At 41.8% G+C, this 21,664-nt stretch overlaps 1 protein-coding gene across 1 annotated transcript in view; it reads right to left on the bottom strand.

Annotated features, from left to right (window-relative positions):
• The window catches only part of PROM2 (prominin 2), a 110,168-nt gene extending 88,739 nt beyond the window's left edge, over window positions 1-21,429 (bottom strand). The window contains exons 1-3 of the mRNA XM_077469508.1: window positions 21,036-21,429; window positions 9,927-9,976; window positions 8,637-8,827 (exon numbers count right to left, since the gene is read on the bottom strand). Of these exons, the coding sequence (XP_077325634.1) occupies window positions 8,637-8,827; window positions 9,927-9,976; window positions 21,036-21,306 (512 nt within the window). The 5' untranslated portion in view covers window positions 21,307-21,429. The remainder of the gene's footprint in view (window positions 1-8,636; window positions 8,828-9,926; window positions 9,977-21,035) is intronic.
• Between the last annotated feature and the right edge of the window lie 235 nt (window positions 21,430-21,664).

Raw genomic sequence — 21,664 nt, 5'->3', positions numbered from 1 at the left:
TGAGGGAGTGAGAGCGATAACACCAAATTTAACATACCTGCTCCCCATTCACACCTGAGACCGTGTAACACTAACGAGTCACATGACACTGGGGAGGGAAAAATGGCTAATTGAGCCCAATTTGGACATTTACACTTAGGGGTGTACTCACTTTTGTTGCCAGACATTAATGGCTGTGTGTTGAGTTATTTTGAGGGACAACACATTTACACTGTTATACAAGCTGTACACTCACTAGTTTACATTGTAGGAAAGTGTCATTTCTTCAGTGTTGTCACATGAAAAGATATAATAAAATATATACAAAAATGTAAGGAGTGTACTCACTTTTGTGAAAAACTGTATATATATTGTTTTACAAGTTAAAGAGGGATTCCACCTAAAAAAAAAAATATTAAAAGCCAGCAGCTATAAATACTACAGCTGCTGACTTTTAATAAATGGACACTCACCTGTCCCGGGTTCCAGCGATGCCGGCAGCCGAGGCCGATCGATCGCTCGGCTCTCGGCTGCTGCCGTCACCATTCTAGGTGAGGGAATCAGGAAGTGAAGCGAATCGGCTTCACTTCCCGGTTCCCTACTGCGCATGCGCGAGTCGCGCAACGCAATAGGAATTCTCTGCGCTGTCACTGGGACCCGTGTGTGTCCCAGCAGACAGCGCGGCAGGGCAGGAAATGACATAGACTCCCACGGGAGTCTATGCCCGGAAGTGGGTGTAAATACCTGTCTTTGACAGGTATCTTCACCCCCCTCCCCCCTGTAAGGTGCCAATTGTGACACCGAAGGGGGGGAGGGTTCCGATCAGCAGAGGTTCCAATTTAGGGTGGAACCCCGCTTTAAGGGTTTGCATCGTACCTTAAGAATTACCCCAGAATAGTTTAAAATGCAATCTCTTTACTGTAGTCGAAGAGATACACATTAATGCTAGGGTCATTGTCTTTTAAACCAATTAACACAAAAGTATGTTTTTGATGTGCAACAGAAAAGTGGATCACCTGTAAAAATCTACAAAGCATAGTAGAGAGAGACATGCAACATCCATGCAGGTAACGTATCTGGTGGAAACTGACCCTTGAACCCAGATTTTGTACAGTAAAGTGTTACACGCTTAAATGGTTTGCTATCTACACTAGCTACTGTTATACCGCTAATATTGTGTAGAGGAGATATTTCATCTTGTATCTTTAATGGTATGCAAAATAAACATATTGAAGTCTCTATATTTACACCTTGTGTCATCTTTACTGAACAGGATGTGTCACATACAGTAATTTGGATATTTCCGAACACAGGATAAGGGAGTAGACACACCACATGGTAAGACAACACACACACAGATGCTTCATCTAACTATTGTGCTTCTCTTTTTATGCATCAAACATAATAACTTCACAAAATAAAGGGCACAAGTGAAACTCAATCAGGGGTTCTATTTCAATTTATAGTGCATGATAATGAAGGATATGTATTGTGTGTCATCAACAGCTGCTATTCATACTCATGGAGGGTAAAACGCCTGTCTTCATTAGCTCCCACTGGGTGGTTGTTCATTAATATGGGAAAATAACAGCACTATTAAGAACTATGAAGACAAATCATCCTGTTAAGGAGCAAGATCTAGGCGTGACAGGTTCTGTTGATGATCATTCAGGAATAATGAACTAATTTATAAGCATTATGTTAAAAATGAATTGACAGACTATTCAGAAGTGAGCAACCTGTAGCTGTGCACGGGAATTGAATGTAAAATCCACCAATCAGCTGGAAGGGGTTGCTGGGATATTTCATAGTTGGAGGGCCGTTGCCTGGTACTTGAGGTTGTTAATTATAAGAGAGCATACAAGGAAAATTCCGTTGCTGTGTAGAACAGTGGTGGTCAACTTACTTGATATGGGGGGGCCTCAAGTGCGGCCCTCAATATCACCAAAGGGTAACATGAAAAATTCTGTGAATATTCAGTGTCAGAGACAGCAGGCACACAATAGGATATAGTAAAAGACTAAGCATGACAAAAGAGATGGTCAGAGACTGGAAATATTACAGGAGATGGTTGGAGACTTGCGGACAGGATACAAGAGATGGCCAGAGACCACGGACATGATGCAAGAGATGGTTAGAGACTGAGGACATGATACAAAAGGTGGTTAGAGACTGAACACATGATACAAGAGATGGTTAAAGACTGAGAACATGATACAAAAGATGGTTAGAGACTGCATACATGATACAAGAGATGGTTAAAGACTGAGAACATGATACAAAAGATGGTTAGAGACTGCAGACATGATACAAGAGATTATATAGAAAGGATACAGGTGGGACTTTATATGAGCCGTGACCATCTACTGCTTCACTTATTTTTCCTTGTCTCTCCATATATCATTACCATTTAACCCCCCCCTTCTCCCTATCCCACTTCACATTCATTACATTATCCCCCCTTTTTTTAGTTTCCTTAGCTTCCCTCCACCACACCTACTCGGCTTGAGTAAATTCCAGTCACATTTAGGACCTTCTCACTTCCTGGCCTGTTTGCCGGCTTCTTGGATGTCACATCAACTCCCGGAAAGATGCAGATTCCCCCTCCACAGTGCCTCTGATGTAAAACCTTCACTACCATGAGATCTATATGCATTTGTTGTTATTCTATAGGTAAGAGTGGATGGGACCACTTTGTATGCCCCCTCTTTTCCTGTATAATCAATTATCATTGATTTTTAATACTCAGTATATTTTTTTGTCACAGGTACCCCAAATTTTTATAGCGGCTCCTGATGAGTGGAAACCAACCTCACCGGATCGCTCATGTCACTGGAAGACTGTTGCTCTATGGTGGGTGGAGTCAGGAGGAGGGGCCGTGTGCCGCTCTGTGGTGGGCCGAGTCAGGAGGAGAGAGAGGGTGCTGTTTTCTAGTGCCCGGAGTCAGGAGGAAGGGTTGGGTGCCGCTCTGTGGTGGGTGGGGTCAGGAGGAGGGGCAGGGTGCTGCCCTCTGGTGGCCAAAGTAAGGTGGAGGGGCAGCGTTGTGCTTTGTGGTGTGCGGGGCCAGGGAGGGGCAGGGTGGTGTTTTGTTTGTGGGGTGGAGCCAGGAGACTAAAAGCGAATATCGGCCCGTCCATCCCGTCATGAGAGGCTGAATTTGACAGCTGCACTTTCCCTCATTGCAGTCTCTGCCACCAATCCCTTGCTTGCCCAACGATCCCTGGCAGTGCTAGATGTTGCAGCATACTGCTGCAGGTCCTGCTGTGCATGGAGTCATGCGGAACAAAGTCCCTGTACTCCGGGACCGCGGGACGAAGGTGAAAATGCGGGACAATCCCGCCCATTCTGGGACTGTTGGGAGGTATGCTTTTCTGGTAACAGCAATCACTAGGAGGATGGGGGTGAATTTCACCAGTTTGCCAGTTCAAACCTGACAAACATTATAACAGAAAAAGGAAATATATGACTGCACTCTGGGCTGCAGCAACTTTTCCTATTTATGGAAAAATAGTATGAGCCATCTCCATGCTGAAAAGAATTTATTAAAAACAAAAACAAAAAAACACTGAGGCCCATGGCCATGAAACAGTGGACACCAGACAATGGGGAGCATGCAATTCACAAGCTTTGTGTTTATTTGAAAATGGTAAGGAGAAAGATATATTAAATCTAGGATTGGCTGGGTCCTTTAATGGTGAGTGGTGCAAAATGAGTCTGAATAAAAGAATAAATGCAAACATGAAATTAAGTTCTTCTTCCTTCATCAAAGGATCATAAACTAGCACACATGAACTTCAAGGGGTTCAGTTGGGGGGTCAATCATAATTAAATAGTCCAAGCTGTCAAATATGTTTTTTGACAATTTTTCCCAGCATCTATGTGTGTCTGAGCACAAACTGCAGCTTCTAGCAAAGTCAGTGCACCATTTAACCCTTGGAATACCAGCTGACACAGCCACAGTAAAATCGTTTAATGATCTACTCATCTGCTAAGACGCTGCCTGTTCCTGTGTGTGTTCAGGTGCATTAACAATGTCAATAAAAAGCTTTGAGGCCCTTTAGAGGTAAAGTGAAATGACTTCAGTTCTGAAATTGGGTCAAGTGACAGGAGAGTGACAGCCGTGCCTGCCACACTCACTTTGTCAGATCTTTAATGTGGGAGCAAATGGAAGGGAATTTGTCTTCTCTTTTGCTGGCTAAAGCTGCTCTGAGCAGAAGTAAGGCTTTAGGAAGTAGATGTCGGGGAGGGGAGAATGGCATATTATACAGTAATTGCAAGAATAAGGAGATTTTCTGAGATTTGGTGTTTACAAGTTAAAACTGTTTTTTTTTTTGTTTGCTAGAAAATTACTTAGAACACCCAAACAATATATATATATATATATATTTTTTTTTTTTTTCTAACACCCTAGAGAATAAAATGACGGTCGTTGCAATACTTTTTGTCACAGTATTATTTGCGCAGCGCTCTTACAAGCGTGCTTTTTTTGGGGGGAAAAATACACTTTTTTGAATTAAAGAATAAGTCAACAGTATTGTGAAACATAATGTTAAGTAAATTAATACCCAACATGTCAACTTTTACCCTTAATTCCCATAGGCGACGTTTACAAAATTCTACAGGTTGCATGTTTTGAATTACAGAGGAGGTCTATGGCTAGAATTATTGCTCTCGCTCTAACGATAACTCACATATGTGGTTTGAACACCGTTTTCATATGCAGACGCTACTCACGTATGCGTTCGCTTCTGCACGCTAGCTTGGCAGGTCGGGGCATGTTTGAAAAAAAATATATTTCTTATTTATTTTACCTTTTATTTTTTATTTTTACACTGTTCTTTTTTTAAAAAAAGTGTCACTTTTATTCCTATTACAAGGAATGAAAACATCCCTTCTAATAGAAAAAAAGCACGACAGGACCAAGTCAAAAAGACCTCAGATCTAATAATATACACTAAAATGCAATAAAAAAATAAAATAAAATAATGAAATGTAAAAAAAAAAAAAAGTCTCTTTAAGAGCTATGGGCAGAAGTGATGTTTTTGACATCTTCCCCCTACTCATCTCCATACCTAACAGGGAGAACAACCTGATGGCCTCTGCTTCTACCGATGGCTCCAGTAAGTGGCGGCGGGCACTGGAGCACGTGGGGGGTCCCCTCTCCCACCGCCACTGATAAAAGTTGAACTTGCAGCAAATCCGTCGCAGACACCACTTTTATCTGAAAGCGGATCGCTCACTGAAGAAGAGGATACTGGGGTTATGGTAGCTAGCTGCTGCCACAATAATGATACCCCTCTTCAAAGTACCGACGTATAACGATGGTGGGCGGTCTGTAAGTGGTTAACATATCAATCCTGTATAATAATTAATAGTAATAATGCTGCTTTTTTTTTTTTTTCTTTTAAGGAAGCAAGTTGAGGGCCTTGTCTCTGGGGCCAGCCTCTAGTGACATCAAGAGAGGACACCATCACCTTGCGTTCCCCTTTGACAAAGGCTCTCTGCTGCTGTAGACACTGGAGAAGCTGTACAGAGATACATGTACCCATACATGGAGACACTGAGTCTAGTGTATTGAGAGCAGATTATCACTGCACATGATTGCCAACTGCTGTGACAGGGATCAGATGAGCTGGAAGACTTTGGGCTGTGTTTTTTTGACCTCTGCTGATGAAGCAGAAATAAGCCAGCAACACATATATCACTCCTTGGGGAGCTCTCCCAGCATACACATTTAAGGGTCAATTCACGAAAGCATAATTCCTGTTATATTTTATTTACTTTGCCTTCTTTATTTGTTGCTAAAAAGTAACAAGTCTAAAGTTATAGCTGTATGAACATTTTTTGCAATATTTTAATGCAAAATATTACTTCATTAGAGATTACATGTCAGCAGCCCCAATAATCAAAAGGAACTGATGGCTTCCCATTGATTTCAATGGCGCTGCTATATACATCTAATTGTTGGCAACCCCCACAGGGTCTTCTGTATGAAATTAGTAAAAGTCCTATTCCCAAGTGTGAATTGGGCAAAAGCAAATTCCTCTCTTAAACTCTGTTAGAAAAGAGAGGGTCACCATCTAAGTGCAGCCCTTTACTAGTAATCAAAAACATAAAAAACATGTTTGCTCTCACCGCATTAGATCAAGGATGGGCATATCAATCATATTCTCCATGCAGAGTTTGTCCAGAAAGCGGCCTAGGATAGCAGAATTTGGCAACGAGAAGGCCAGCTATGGCCTGCTGACGTAGGTGGGCATGACAACTCATTTTGAGGCTATACATTTCCCTTTGTCAAGCCAAATGAATATCAAAGTTGTGTGCATACATGTTTTTTATGTTTTATAATTACTAATAAATGGCTGCACTTAGATGGTGGTTCCCTCTTTCCTTTGTTTACTATCTGTGCACTAGAGTTTACTCAAGAGTTGAATACTGAAGAGCTGCAACCATTGTCAATTGGCTTTGGCTGAATTCATAGTTATCAATAAGACTCTATATATTTAACCCTAAGGCCATTTTCTCCCCCTTTGACATATTTTAACTCAATTTTGCGCCATAGTTATCAGTTTTCTCTCCACTTTCTGCTCTGGTGGCCACCTAACAAAATTGATTTCCCACCACTTTCTGCTCCACTGGCAATGGGTTACCAGGGTAAATAGAGAGACTGAAGTTACCCAGCAGGGGCATAAGCAGCAATAAAGACCTCACTGGTGTTCTAATCCCTTATCTAAAACTAGAAAAGAAAGTTTTGGCTATAAATGCATGTTTTATTGCTTAACTGCAGTAGGAAAAAGTGTGGTCACTGGCATCTTTATGTTGTCTGGCAGTGGTGTCTAGATCATAAGGCTGGCCGAAAATAATTAAAAATCCATTGGGACATCAAACAGTCTATGTATTTGTATTCAGCTATTGTCTTGGCTCTGGTGACAACATCAAAAAAATGGATTTCCCACCATTTTCTGTCCCGCTGGCTGTGGTCACCAGGCTTAATAGATTGGGCAGTTTTACCCAGCACTTAAGACCCCTTGCACAAGGGGCCATCTAGAGGTGGTGCGTCCCTCCTGGCATTTTAGTGTGGCTGGGAGGAACAGGTGCAGTGTCCAGCCGCGCTACAAATAGCCAGTTAAAGTCTATGGCAGACTATGGCTGGATGGACATATTATAGACAATATAGACATATTTCAGCTCTTCTATCTATCTTCCACCTCTTAGGCTGAACCCCCCCCCCCCCCCCTTCCATCTGCAGCTGTACCTTTGATTACTAAAACAGCGACAAGACAATGGACAGTCTGTTTGGCGGCTGTCCATTGGAACAAAGCCCCACCTCCTCCTTACCCTAGAGGAACACTGATACAATGCTGGGAAACTGTATCAGTGTTCCATCTATCACGGACGAGGAGGAGGTGGGGCTTTGTTACAATGGACGGCTGAACAGACTGCATAACACAGCGGGAGACATCTGCTGTTTTAGTAATCAAGGCTGCAGATGGGTACAGTGAGGCTACAAATGGGAACAGTGAGGTTGCAGGTGGGTACAGCGAAGCTGCAGATGGGCACAGCGAGGCTGCAGATGGGCATTGTTTACCCAGTAGCTGCTGCATTTTCCCACCCTAGGCTTATACTTGAGTCAATACATTTTCACAGATTTTTGTGGTAAAATTAGGTGCCTTGGCTTATATTCGGGTTAGCCTATACTCGAATATACACGTTACCTTATACAGCCCACTTCCTGTTTCTTGTCTGGTAAAGAGCCTAGGCTTATGACGTCATGCGCAGCTCTCTCTCTCTCACTCTCCTGAGAGTTTGCCAGGAAGGGAGGGGTGATGACTTCATAAGAGGACCAATGAGAGCTGCAGAGCTGGAGGTGTGCCTCTGTGTGTCTGTCTAAATACAGGTGAACAGACAGCAGCTTCAGCTGCCCACAATTAAAATGGATACAGCCAGACTCAGTGGTGGGAGATTTATGCAGCATATTTGGCAAGTACAAAATCACAGCATATATAAAATAATATGCAAAGTGGTTGGAGGGAAGCTTCAGAATGGCGAAGATGTTTTTATTAAAAATAATGTTAGCAGACTGCAGTTCCTCTTTAAGTTTATGCGAACCCCTACCTTATAAAACAAACTATTCAGTTTACAATAGAAACAAACATTTGTGTAAATATATAAAAACAAATTATAAATACCTTTTTTTATCACACAATCTCTGTTCTCAGCTGCATAAGGGTCTCAGAGAGCTGGGGGTGGAGAAACAGCAGTACATTGATCTTCCCAGTGAATGACTGTGCAAGAGGTTGTGTCAGCACAAGTCTGAGTACTAGAGGACATGTATGCTGTTCTCCCAGCACAGCCAGAAAATTGACCACACTGAGATGGATGTGCTCTCATGCATAGCGTGTCAGTTTAAAACAGGAAAGCAGAGGGACCGGATCACCAGAAATGTCACACAAAGTAAGCAATACAATCAGCAAACAGCAATCCTGTTCAAACAGGATACTTTTGAACTCAAGTACATGGTACAGCAGGCACATATCAGGAATAGGAAATCTTGGGGTGACACATTCTTTGATCTGTATCCTTCACATTGTGACTATTAGCTTTTTTTGTCAACTATTGAGCACACATGCTATTATATAAAAAGGAATGAAACTTACATCAAGCAGCAGAGTGTAAAGAGTAGGACTGTGAAGACCGGGGTCGGTGCACAGAGAGCTCCTTCACACGGCAGGACTTTTCTCCCACGATAACGGAATGTACAGAAAATTATTCCGAATACCAGAGCAAAGATGACAAAAAGAATTGTAATGATGGCACAGGTCACATATCCAGCCTCATATTTTACTACCTACAATGAAAATAGAAATGGCACAATAAAATACAACAGAAGAAGAATTATGGTTTCTTTCATTTGTCCTTATTATGTAGTAGCAGTTCCCGATCTTACAGTAAAGTCTGATTGGCTATGTTCATTTTAGATGCAATGCATTGTCTAATCAGGAAGTCAGAGCCCATTGTGTCATTAGAACGGATTTAGCTCATTTCAACTGAAAGTTCATTTGAACTTTACAGCAGTTCTTCAGTCTGAAACAAAAAATAAGTCAACAGCTACAAATACTGTTGCTACTGACTTTTAATAATAGGACACTTACCTGTCCGAGGATCCAGTGTGGTCCTCACCTGAGCCAGCTCTTTGTCTGTCTTCATGTCCAGGCTCCGGCATGTTTACTTTGGGAAACTGGCTATGGCTGCTTGCAGGCTTCACAGTTGGCATTTCACTGCGAATGAGCGAGCCACACTATGCTTTGTGAATGGTGTGTGCATCTGTGAAATGTCCCAGAAGGCTGTGGGGGAAAGAAGGGGGTCCAAACTTCTGCTCAGAACACCACAAGGGGAAATGGAGGCAGACAAGCGGAACATCCTCTTTGGGTAAAGTTTTTTTTTTAAGTATAGTCTGAAATGGATCAGTGTGTTCTGGGCTGATATGGCCTTTTTTGTCCTTCAGACAGAGCACTGAACTTCAGAACTTTCCCTGGTCCACCAATCAAAGACAGGTATCCGTTCCCCTGCGAAAAGTGCCAAATGGCACCCGAGGGGGGAGAGGAATAAGATAAGTGGAAGTTCCACTTTTGGGTGGAATGCCTCTTTAACACGCACTTTTGAATGTGTTTCCAGGTGATCACAAAAAATTCTATGGGTAAGAAGAAAGCTCAAATCTGCCTGGATAGAACCTGCTGTACTTTTTCAAGTGACCAGTGCCTGTGTGCACTGAGTGGAACAGGCAGCATTTGCAACAATACAATATTTAATGTTGAACGCTTTGTGGTTTCGAGCTTCAACCTACAAAATGCTCAGCTGTATATGGGACCTTAGCTTTTCTAGCATTGAAAAGTTTATGCATTATACAGGACAGACTATATATGCATACAGTGCAGCATTTTACTCACTTCAGCCGTTTCCAATAGAGAGTAATTTCTGAAAAGAGCACGCAGCAACTCTAGGAGATAAAATACAACAATATAACAAATGTAACTGTGAAGTAAAGACATCTTATTATTATTTAAATATTGTGCTTCCTTTTGGTGGTTCATTTTCTAAAGCTTGAGGGCACAGCATTATTATTCTTTAAAGAGAATATTAAAGGTTAAGTTTTGTTTTCTTAAAATGAACAAACATGTTATACTTACCTGCTCTGTGCAATGTTTTTGCACAAAGCAGCTCCTATCCTCCTCTTCACAGGTCCCCTGCCGATGCTGCTGGCCCTCTCCCTCCTGCCCCCATAACAAGCAGCTTGCTATTGGGCCATCCAAGCAGGCTTGCTCCCCACACATTTTGTGTGTCCATTCAGACATGGAGTGTGGCTCGGCCCCGCCCTTGCTATCTCCTCATTGGCTCACCGGCTGTGATTGACAGTAACGGGAGCCAATACCTCCCACTGCTGTCTTAGCCAACGAGGAGGAAGAGACCTGGGAGAGGTACTGCTCTTGTGCATATCGCTGGGTCAAGATGGGACTCAGGAAAGTATTGGGGAGGCTGGGGGGGTTGCTGCACTTATAAGGCTTTTATATTCAGTATTAAACCCTAAAACAAACATTTGCTAAGTTCAGCTCACCAGTTCTTAGATGTGGTGGCTGTATTTTTTTTTTTGTTTTCCCATGATTTTCATCTGGTGATCCAGCTAGTAAGTCTGTTATTTTTGAACTTCCTTTAACAGACCAAACTGTTCAGACAAAGTAGCAGTTATATATACAATGAATGAACTGACATGCATAGGGCATGGGTGTTTCTCAGTTCCAAAATGTACATACACACAAAAATAATTTTGCCCACGGGACTTTAACGAGGCATAACCAACAAATAAAATTTACAAAAATTTTACAAAAATTACATAAATTTAAAATCATCTTAACTTCCATAAGATGACTACTATGCACCGATTCTCTATGCGTTCCATTAGATAAAAGCTCACTTCCTCAGGAGAGGTACATATGGATATCTAAAAATAGAGACAAGGCTGGTAAAGAAAAAGAGGTTGGAGGGGAGGGGAAGAGAGGCAAAAAGAAAAAAGGAAACAAAAGTCAGGCTTACACATCATAGGAGTCATACTATGGACCATCACAAACGTTCAATGGTATAGTAATTGATTTGATGAATTTTCCAAGTAAAGATGAGTTAAAGTAGCCAGACACAGACACCCAATGGTGCATAGGGGGCATAGGAGGGAGGCCAAATACTTGACAGAGCAATCCCCTGTGACAGCAGCATGGAGTGCAAGGAAAGGTCGACACGGGTACTAAAAATTAATTAGAGAAAAAACTGATGTAAAACCTCAACACAAAAGGAAGTTCTGGGTAACGCTATCAATTCTCAAAGATTGGTCCAACTTGACCAATAAAAAAGAGAAAGTGTGTAATATTTGAAGCAGGTGAAATTGGGAATATTGGTGACTGGGAACTAGTGCAAAAAAGGGAATTCGATACATGAAAGTGCTAGTTGCAAAAAGTGCCAATATTATAGAAATATAAAAAGAAAAAAAAAGGGGGGGAATATAGATGTTTTAGCTTCGCTCTTCTCCACAACTACTCCCGGGGGGAACCATATGCACCATTGGGTGTCTGTATCAAAGATTTAAATGTATGTAATTTTTGCCTTTTGCATTAATAAAAACATTTTGGCAAATTTTATTTGTTGGTTGTGCCTCCTTAAAGTCCCATGGGCAAAATTATTTTTGTGTTAAATTAGCAGTTAAAGAGTTGACTCAAACCATTTACCACAGCGAGGGGTGCTCACAATGGTCAGCTTTTATTTAATTATGAAAAACCTTTATCCCCAAAAAAAAAAAACATTGTTAAGTCCATTTAGACTAAGCAGGACATAGATGGATTTCAAACTAAAATTCTTAGGAAAAGTCTTGGGAAAAATTGTGCAAAAATTCTCAGAACATTCGTTCATGGTTTCAAAGATTTTTTTTGGTTTTAACATTTGATTTTGGAATGATTGAACCTCACCAAGCGAAAACCACATATACTGTGAGAAATTTGTTCAGTTGAGAAACATTTTCCATTCTGCTAAAAAAATGTTTTCATTAGTGTGGTCAAAAACAAACATTGTTTTGACCCACACAATTAGAAAAACCAACAAACTTTCTTAAAACCTTATTTTTCCAAAAAGTTTTATTCAAAATTCTACCCATTTATGGACATCTTTTGGATTGAAAAGCTGCAATATATTACATTTTTGTTTTTGGATTTAACGCCACTTTAAGTCCTTTTTGATGGGTAGTAATTTAAACCTTTGTGATGGGTCAACATTTTTGTTATACCATGTGGTATATTATAAGACTGGCAACATCTTACTTTCAAATTTTACCAGACATTGGCTAAAAACTAAAAATTTACATTTCTTTTTTACTAAGATGTCAATTTAAAGACAAATATTTTGTATGGACAAAGGACTAGTGCGAGAAAGCATGGCAATATTTTTACAGCTACTGATTACAGAAATGTGTGCTGCATGTTTATCTTGTAAGAAAACTGTATTTTCTAGTACTAAGAAGATTGCTGAATCTCAGGAAGGGTTGGTTAGTGATATGCCACGTACACACGACTGGAGTTTTCATCGGACTAGGTCCGACGGTCTTCCCAACGGACTTTCAACAGAGTACCAACAGATTTTCCGAACTAACGGACTTGGCCACACACAAGCACGCCAAAGTCCGACAGATTGGAACGTGATTACGTACGACCAGACTAGAATAAGGAAGTTCATAGCCAGTAGCCAATAGCTGCCCTAGCGTCGGTTTTCATCCGTCAGACTAACATACAGACCAATGGATTTTTCTCGAGTCCGTCGGAAAGATTTGATACATGTTTTATTTCTAGGTCTGTCTGACTTTTGTGAAAAAAAGGTCCTGCTGGAGCCCATACACGATCGTAATATCCAACGGATTCATTCCGTCGGACCTAGTCCATTGAAAAGTCCAGTCGTGTGTAAGTGGCATTAGGGTTATGGGGGGCTTAGTGTGAAGGTTAGTACAAGGGTTACGAGGACTATTAGTGTTAGAGTTATAGTGAGAGTAATGCCGCATACACACGACCGGACTTAGGTCCGACAGACTTTCGATGGAGTTCTGACGGAGTTCTGACAGAGTTCTGACGGACTTTCCGAATGAACGGACTTGGCCACACACAATCACACCAAAGTCCGACGGATTCGAACGTGATGACGTACGACCGGACTAGAATGAGGAAGTTCATAGCTAGTAGCCAATAGCTGCCCTAGCGTCAGTATTTGTCCGTCGGACTAGCATACACACGAGCAGATTTCTCGGTAGGAACTGGGTCCGGCGGAGTTCTGGCCGAAAAATTTGAAACATGTTCCATTTCTAAAGTCTGTCAGACTTTTGCAAATCAAAAGTCCGCTGCAGCCCACACACGATCGAATGGTCTGCCGGAATCATTCCGTCGGACCTTTGATGTTGAAAAGTCCGGTCGTGTGTATGCAGCATTAGGGTTAGTGTTAAGGCTACTGGGAGGATTATTCTTAGGGTTATGGGGAGGGTTCGTGTGAAGGCTAGCAGCAGGGTTGGGTTGAAAGGGAGAGTTCCTGTTAGTCACAGGGAGGATTAATGGCAAGGTTAGTGTCAGGCCCACAGGAAGGGTTAGTGTTAGGGTCCAGAGAGGGTTAATGCTACAGGGTGACTTCTTGTTAGTGTTAAGGTTACAGGGAGTGTAAGCCCCTGTACACACGGTTGGAGATTTTGCCAACCAAATCCGTCGGATTTAGTCCGACGGATTGTGTCCGAAACTGTTGCATACACACGGTCGGGCCAAGTTGGCGAAAAATCCGATCTTTCAGAACGTGATGACGTAATTTAGTTACGATGGGACTACATTCAGGCTAGTAGCCAATAGCTTTGATGTAGGAATTTGATCTGAGCATGCGTGGCACTTGGTCCGATCAAAATGCTATACACATGATCGGATTAGGTCCGACCGGCCCAGTTGGTTGGGAAATATTTCCAACATGTTGGAAAATTGGGTCGGACGGAGATTCGGACGGAATCAGTCCGATGCATACCACACACAGTCGGATTATCTGACGACACAGTCCGATAAGACGCATTCCGACAGATTCTCCGACCGTGTGTACAGGGGCTTAGTGTTAGGGTTCAGAGAGATTTAGTGTTAGGGTTTCAGTGAGGGTTAGGGTTACAGTAAAAGCGAGGGTTAATGTAAAGATTAATGTTAGGGTTTTGTGAAGGATTAGTGTGCAGGCTAGTGTTACAGGAAAGGTTAGTGTGAGAGTTAGTGACTTTGACACTGGATAAGCATAGGTCACTGATATGGCACAAAGAAAACAATTGTTCACATCAAACTGGTGGTGTGATGTGCAGTGTATTGCAGTGTGGAAAAATGCTGTATGTCTGCATAACACTGCATAACATGTCAAAGCACAGAATTGCTATGCACTGTGCTGCTGCGCAGGGCCATGAATAAAGTGTCATTATGTGATACTTCAAATAAAAACAACAAAAACAAAAAAACAAGTAGTATGATGTGCTACAATACACTCCTGCCAAAGCCAATACTGCAATAACCTGCATGGAAAAATGCTATTTTAAGTTCCTTTTAGAGATGACACCAAAAATTAAAATGTTTTCATTTAACAAGATTTTTTTTACACTCACAAGACACGCCACTAAGGAATAACACTCCACTACAGTTTTTATAAGCTGGTCAACAAAGACATTTGCTGCTGAGTGCTGACAATTACATAATTTTTTCAGTATAAGTTAAAATTTTAGCTTTTGATCTGCATTCTGAGAGGTCAATTTGCTGCAATTAATAAAAGAAATACGGTCCATATACTAGCGATAAAGAACGTACCACAAATAAAACAGGTTAGCCTTATGTAACAGTACCGTATTTGCCGGCGTATAAGACGACTGGGTGTATAAGACGACCCCCTATTTTTCCAGTGAAAACTTAGGTTTTGGGCTATACTCATCGTATAAGACTACCCCCTTCTGAGGCAACACCATTAAAAAAAAACCCATCAGACTTAACATCAGATTTGATTTAAACACAGTAATTTTAATGAACCATCAGAAACAGGTACAGTATACAGTATATGATGCTTTGTTAGTGGGTACAGTATACCGTATATGATGCTTTGTTAGTGGGTACAGTATACCGTATATGATGGTACAGTATGCTTTGTTAGTATGGTAGGTACAGTATAATGGTTTGTTACTGCAAACTTGTTGTCACTTCCTCACTGGTTAACAAATTACTGTACAGTATACTGGTATACTGGTATTTTGTTTGTATATTTCGTCCGGTTACAGAATACAGTGTGCATACAGTGTGCACCACTGAGCCAATCACGGCAGGCAATGCATTTTACTACTCTGTTGATGGATGCAAAGCCTGCTCGGATTGGCAGAGGCTGTGACATCATCAGCCCGCACCGCTCTGACTCGTGTATCCTGCTCGGATTGGCAGAGGCTGTTAGTCCAATCCGAGCGGGCTTAACAGGCTCTGCATTCATCAACAGTGCATCGCCCGCCAAGATTGGCTGAGGCGCACACTGTATGCACACAGGATCACCCGGCGGCCTCTCCACCCAGTACGGAGCACCGTACAATCACGATCGTCCAGTGGCCTGTTATCCAGCTTACTGAGGGCTTTACCAGGTACTCTTCCTCTTCACCCGGCGTATAAGACGACTCCCGGTTTTTGGCGGCGGAATTCGGGTGTAAAAGGTCGTCTTATACGCCGGCAAATACGGTATCTTCGACTGTTACATAACAGCCATATACATACATCCTTTTAAAAATACACTATATTACCAAAAGTATTGTGACACATGCCTTTACACACACATGATGAACGAGTTTGGGGTGGAGGAACTTGACTAGCCTGCACAGAGTCCTGATCTCAACCGACTGCGAGCCAGGCCTTCTTGTGTGCCTGACCTCAAAAATGTGCTTCTGGAAGAATGGTCAAACATTCCCATAGACATGCTCCTAAACCTTATGGACAGCCTTTCCAGAACAGTTGAAGCTGTTAGAGCTGCAAAGGGTGGGCCAACTTAATATTGAACTCTATGAACAAAGACTGGGGTGCCATTAAAGTTCATGTGCGTGTAAAGGCAGGCGTACTAATACTTTTGGTAATAGTGTAAGTGATGGAAAGCTTTACAAGAGTACCATGAAGCATCAAATATATGCATAGTATGATTCAACAATGGGTCAGTTAAAAAACTTGACAAGAAATTCTAGAAGTTATCTTGTTAAACTTGCGCCAAACTGGTTGCAGCACACCACAAGACCAAAACATGTGATATAGTGTGCTTTGAGAGGGGCAACTCCAAAAGCAGAAGTCTGAATAATTTGGAAAAATAACATGAAGTCTAACATGGGTATAATACCACCTAGTTAAAAGTTTGAGAGCTATCTCCCTAACACTCCTTTCACACCAGGGCATTTTTGCAGGTGCTATGGCGTTAGAAATAGTGCCTGCAATCTGCCCTAAAGAAGCTGCACCATTGTGTGTAGTGTGAAAGCCCCGAGGGCTTTCACACTACAGCGGTGCGCTGGCAGGACATCAGAAAAAAGTCCTGCCAGCAGCTTCTTTGGAGCGGTGAAGGAGCGGTGTGTTTACCGCTCCTCCACCGCTGCTCCCCATTGAAATCAATGGGGCAGTGCTGTAATGCCGCCGGCAAAACGCCGCTATTGCGGCGTATTGCCGGCGGTTTTAACCCTTTCGCTAGCGGGCGAAATGCGCCCCAAATCCGCCGCAAATCCAGCAGTAAAACGCCGCTAAAAATAGTGGCGTTTTACCACCGACGCAAAGGGCGGTGTGGTGTGAAAGGGGTCTAAGGGTGAGAGATTTAGTGCGAGAACGCAGATTGCATATCATGTCCCCCCAGCCCTGTGAGGTACATTGGAGGTTATAATCTGTCTCCTATTACCTCACATATGAAAAGGCTTCAGGGATCAGATCATTAACTAGGGCACTATAAATATCTGAAATCAAACCCTTCCCCCTCGGAGGGGCACTGCAGATAGAAGGATTTAGGAGAGGTAGGAGTAAGGGCATGACAAGTGGTGTAATAATGTCTGATTTGGAGATACCATAGCATAGACGTTCTTGTTGTGGGATGTTTTTAAGCTGACAGAGTTTCTCAAACTTAAAAAAAGGTGGAACCATTTATAAGCGCAGATAGCGTAACCAATTATTAATTTTCCACTAAGAAAAGTGTCTATCAATCAGAAAGGCTGCAGTAAATACTGGATCGCCTAGAAACTAGGTCAATGGAGAAACTCGGGAGGACAAACCATATTTCAAATTGTATATAGACCAGAGGCAAACTGACTGGGGAACCAAAGTATTGTAGGGGCCAAGGCTTTATAGGATGTAGTGGAAGACCATAAAATACTAGGGAGGTAAAACCTATATATAGAACATGGTTCTAATTGGAGTTTACAATGTTCCATTTTGTTGTGAGAATCTAGAGGCTAGATAAACCAGAAACTGGGCAAACCTGAACCTCCTCTACGTTGCAAAGGATCTAAAATATGTTTAGAGAATCTAGGTTGCGTGTCATGATAAATAAATGTACTAATATCCATCTTGAATTTATCTATAAATGATTTAGGGATTGTGATTGGAAGGGCAACAGTTTTGGATATTTTGGATATTCATCTTGACTGCAGTGACTCTCTCTAGGAAAAACATAGGGCAATACTTTGATACCTTAACCACCTCCCGCCCGTGCTATAGCCGAAAGACAGCTACAGAGCGGACCTAATTTGCCAGGTGGGAGTCCATAGACGTCCTCCCATGCTCGAGCGGCCTGTGTGCCCCCTGCAGGGCACGCGCAGCGCGCTCTGTGATCAGCGAGTCTATGAGACTCGGCTGATCACAGATCGGAGGGAGGGGCCTATCCCGACCCTTACCAAGTGATCAGTTGTCAGCCAATAACAGCTGATCATGTGATGTAAACAGAGCTGGTAATGGGCTATTTTTTCTCCTCACAAGCGTGAGAAGAATAAAAAAAGCCGATCACCGGCCAGCTTTGAGAGGGATATCAGTCCTGATTGTGGAGAGCCTCACAGAGGCTTCTGTGTCCACCTGTGCCACCTACCAGTGCTCACCAGCGCCACCTAGCAGTGCCCACAGTGCCACCCATCAGTGCGCACAGTGTCACCTATTAGTGCCCATAATGTCACCTATCAGTAACCACAGTTCCACCTATCAGTGCCTCATCACCAGTGCTGCCTATCAATACCACCTACCAGTGCCCATCAGTGCCAGGTACCAGTGCCCATCAGTGCCAATCAGCAGTGCCACCCATCAGTGTCACCCATCAGGACCCATCAGTGATGTCTTATCTGTGCCTATCAGTGTCGCCTTATCTGTGCCTATAAGTACAACCCATCAGTGCCCATCAGTGCAGCCTCATCAGTGAATATCAATGAAGGAGAAAAAATACCCGTTTGCTAAATTTTATAACAAACTATGAAACTTTTTTTTTTTTTTCTGTATTTTTTGTTTGTTTATCAAAAAAGAAAAACCCAAGTGGTGACTAAATACCACCAAAAAAAATCTCAATTTGTGTAAAAAAAAATATAAAAATGCAATTTGAGTACAGTGTAGCATGACTGCGAAATTGCCATTCAAAGTGTGACAGCGCTAAAAGCTGAAAATTGGTCTGAGCAGGAAGGAGGTTTAAGTGCCCTGTAAGCAAGAGGTTAAGGGAGTTACAGAGCCATGTCACACAAGGGAGGTAGTTATGTTGAAAAAAAGAGGTAATATTAGGAGTAAATTGCACCCCAAGATACGGTAGCATCTGTAAAGCCCAATGGAATGGAAAAAGTTGTTTAAAGGTTCACACTGGGATGTCAGAGGCATATTAGAAAATTTAGAAAGGTTAACCATAAGCCTGGACACAGCTGCAAAGCTGTTAAGGACACTGAATAGGTTGAGCAATGATATACGGGACTGTGTAATAAATAGCATCACATCATTGGCGTACATACATAACTTGAATTGAGAGTGGCCTTTAATATATCCCCTAATATCCAGATTCAGATTAATAGCTGTAACCAAAGGTCCCATAGCTAATTAAAATAATAAAGGAGAAAGGGAATATCCTTGGAGTGTTCCTCCACCCAGTGTGAAGAAGTCAGAATTACATGCAGGGGTGCAGATTGTAGTTTGGTGATATATAGCTTCATAACCATGAAGAAATTCATCTTTGAAATCATAGCATTGCAGCAGAGTATGTAAATATGGCCAGGTAACAATATCAAATGTTCTGTTATTATATAGGCTCAATAGTAGTACTTGTTCAGAATATAAATTTGCCTCTTGAATGACATTGGAAACCAGTCTGATATTGTCAATGAGTGATTAATCTGCTGGGAATTAACCGCGATTGACTCGTAGAGATCAGAGCTGAAATAATAGAGGTTAGTCTATCTGCCAAAACTTGACCAATGATCTTTAGATTGCTATTAATCACTGAGATAGGCCTATAATTTTAAGGCAGCGGGTGATCCTTATTCAGTTTTGGAAGCAGGAGCATGTTGGCCAAACTTTCTTCTTTTTAATGTGATCGCTATGAGTGACCAATTGGGGAGATCACATGATTGAGGGCCATACATAGATGGGCACATTTAAAACACCATGATAAGCATACTTATTTTCATAAAGTGACAGTTATTTTCAGTCCAATAAGAGTTGAAATGTAGTCAATATTCTTATTCTTATGTAAAGCTTTGTGAAATATTACTGATTCTCTCTGCAGGGTCTTCAGCTGTTAGTAGCAGTCAGGTCCCAGAATTGAGTGCACTCACGATAGCTCACAGCTACCCACATTCAATACTGTTCTCTCAATACTTAAACATCCTGGGGGAAGCTAATACACAATAAGGCAGATGGGAAGGCTCTAAAAGGTATTCAAGTTTACATGGAAATGTCATATCGCTTGGATATTCTCTGTGTAGTAAGACATATCATTAGGACTACAGCACATGGGCTTCTAGGTAGATAACAAACTGGAAATCATCTTTAAGGTAGAACTAAAGCCCAGAGTTTTTTGAATAGATTAATGGAGCGTTATAACCCCTGTCAGTTTTTTACCATCTTTTTCCTATTTGGGGAAATTTCCCCTTACTTCCTGTCCTGTAGCCACAACAGGAAGTGGGAAGAAATTCCTCTAAAGTGAGGGAATCCCTTACTAGTCACCAGGAGCACCAGAACTGTCCCCATTGGAAGATTCCCTATCCTGTTTTGGTGAAAATTCAACATTTGGGGTTTTCTTTGACGTTCACTTTCAGGTGATAATGGTCTCCAGGATATATAGAGAGGGTGACTCTCCCTACGTACGGCAAACCTGACAGGTGTTCTAATCCCTCTTCACTCTACTTCATTCTAAAACTTTATAAAAAAATGTTTTGCCTCTAGTTATACTTCATATCAGTTTTGGATCTTTAGTTAATAAAGATAGGGATGCTCATGACAAAAAAAAAAAAAATAATTACCTAGATATTCTCTTATGCAAAATGTATCTTTAGAATGACACATGTACTTTGAATTGCAGTCATTACTCTTGAAGGTGAGACATGTATCATACTACCATACAGTCATAGTGAGACACTATAGTATTTCACACTGTATGAATCTCATTTTGAGGTATAAACATCTATCACCACAGGTTATAGAATGTATATGTGTTGCCATCACCCCTCCAGGGTTCCTCTATTTTCATTATACAGCCATCCCTGGAGAAAGCATCCTAATCATTACTGAGCCAGTCATATAATAATACTTACATTTGGATGAGACCACAAAGTGCCCATTACCTGTTTTTTATAACTCAGTAAGTGCTGCTATCTGTCATAGATGTGTAACACACCTGTAGCCGCACAACTCATATGTTGAAATATTGCTTCATCTGACATTTCTGATTTTACACTGCAATGTAAATCAATTTTAGTACATTTTTTTGCTCTTCTATTAAAATAGTTTCTCAATTTCTCCTACCTTTTGGAAAGGGGTTTGGCTGGACGGCTTTCAGAAACAACCTCTGCATGTTATACAGGGGATCCAGAGCATCAGATTGTCTTCTCACAACAGATACATTCTGTGTAATTCCCACCTTATCAAATATTAGTTCTTCTGATTCAGTAACTAGCTGGCATGTCTGCGCTGCCACTGGTCCCATATTATGAAAAAGGATGCAAAAAAAGGCCAGGTGCCAGGAGCTTATCCTGAAGTCCAGCGAGCCCATCTTTTCACAACCCAGGTATGGCATCTTTGTCACCGGTTGGATGTCACAGAACCCATTACATTCATATACCAGAATTCCTGGTCCTGGATCACTACTGCCAAATCTACACTTGGTGTAAGGCGGTCAATAGCTCAGAGCAGTAACACTCCTACAGCTACTGTGAGAGTGCAGAGCATGTCGTTTGATGAACCTGATGTACTTGTTTGTGTTGGGGCAGGTCCAGCATTCTCTTAGAGCATCCCAGACACATCCTCCACTGAGTCACTAATAATTTGAATAAAACAGGAAAGTCTCATTTGTAATTAGCAAACACCTGCACCAAGGTCATCACATTAGCTGCACTCTCACTATTCCCATTGGTGGATTATTCCAGTGATATCTT

Source organism: Lithobates pipiens, unplaced genomic scaffold (assembly GCF_037356315.1).
Source record: "Lithobates pipiens isolate NorthernLeopardFrog02 unplaced genomic scaffold, aLitPip1_a1.2 Scaffold_8, whole genome shotgun sequence".
Taxonomy (NCBI): Eukaryota; Metazoa; Chordata; class Amphibia; order Anura; family Ranidae; genus Lithobates; species Lithobates pipiens.
This window is presented reverse-complemented; position numbering and strand designations above follow the sequence as displayed.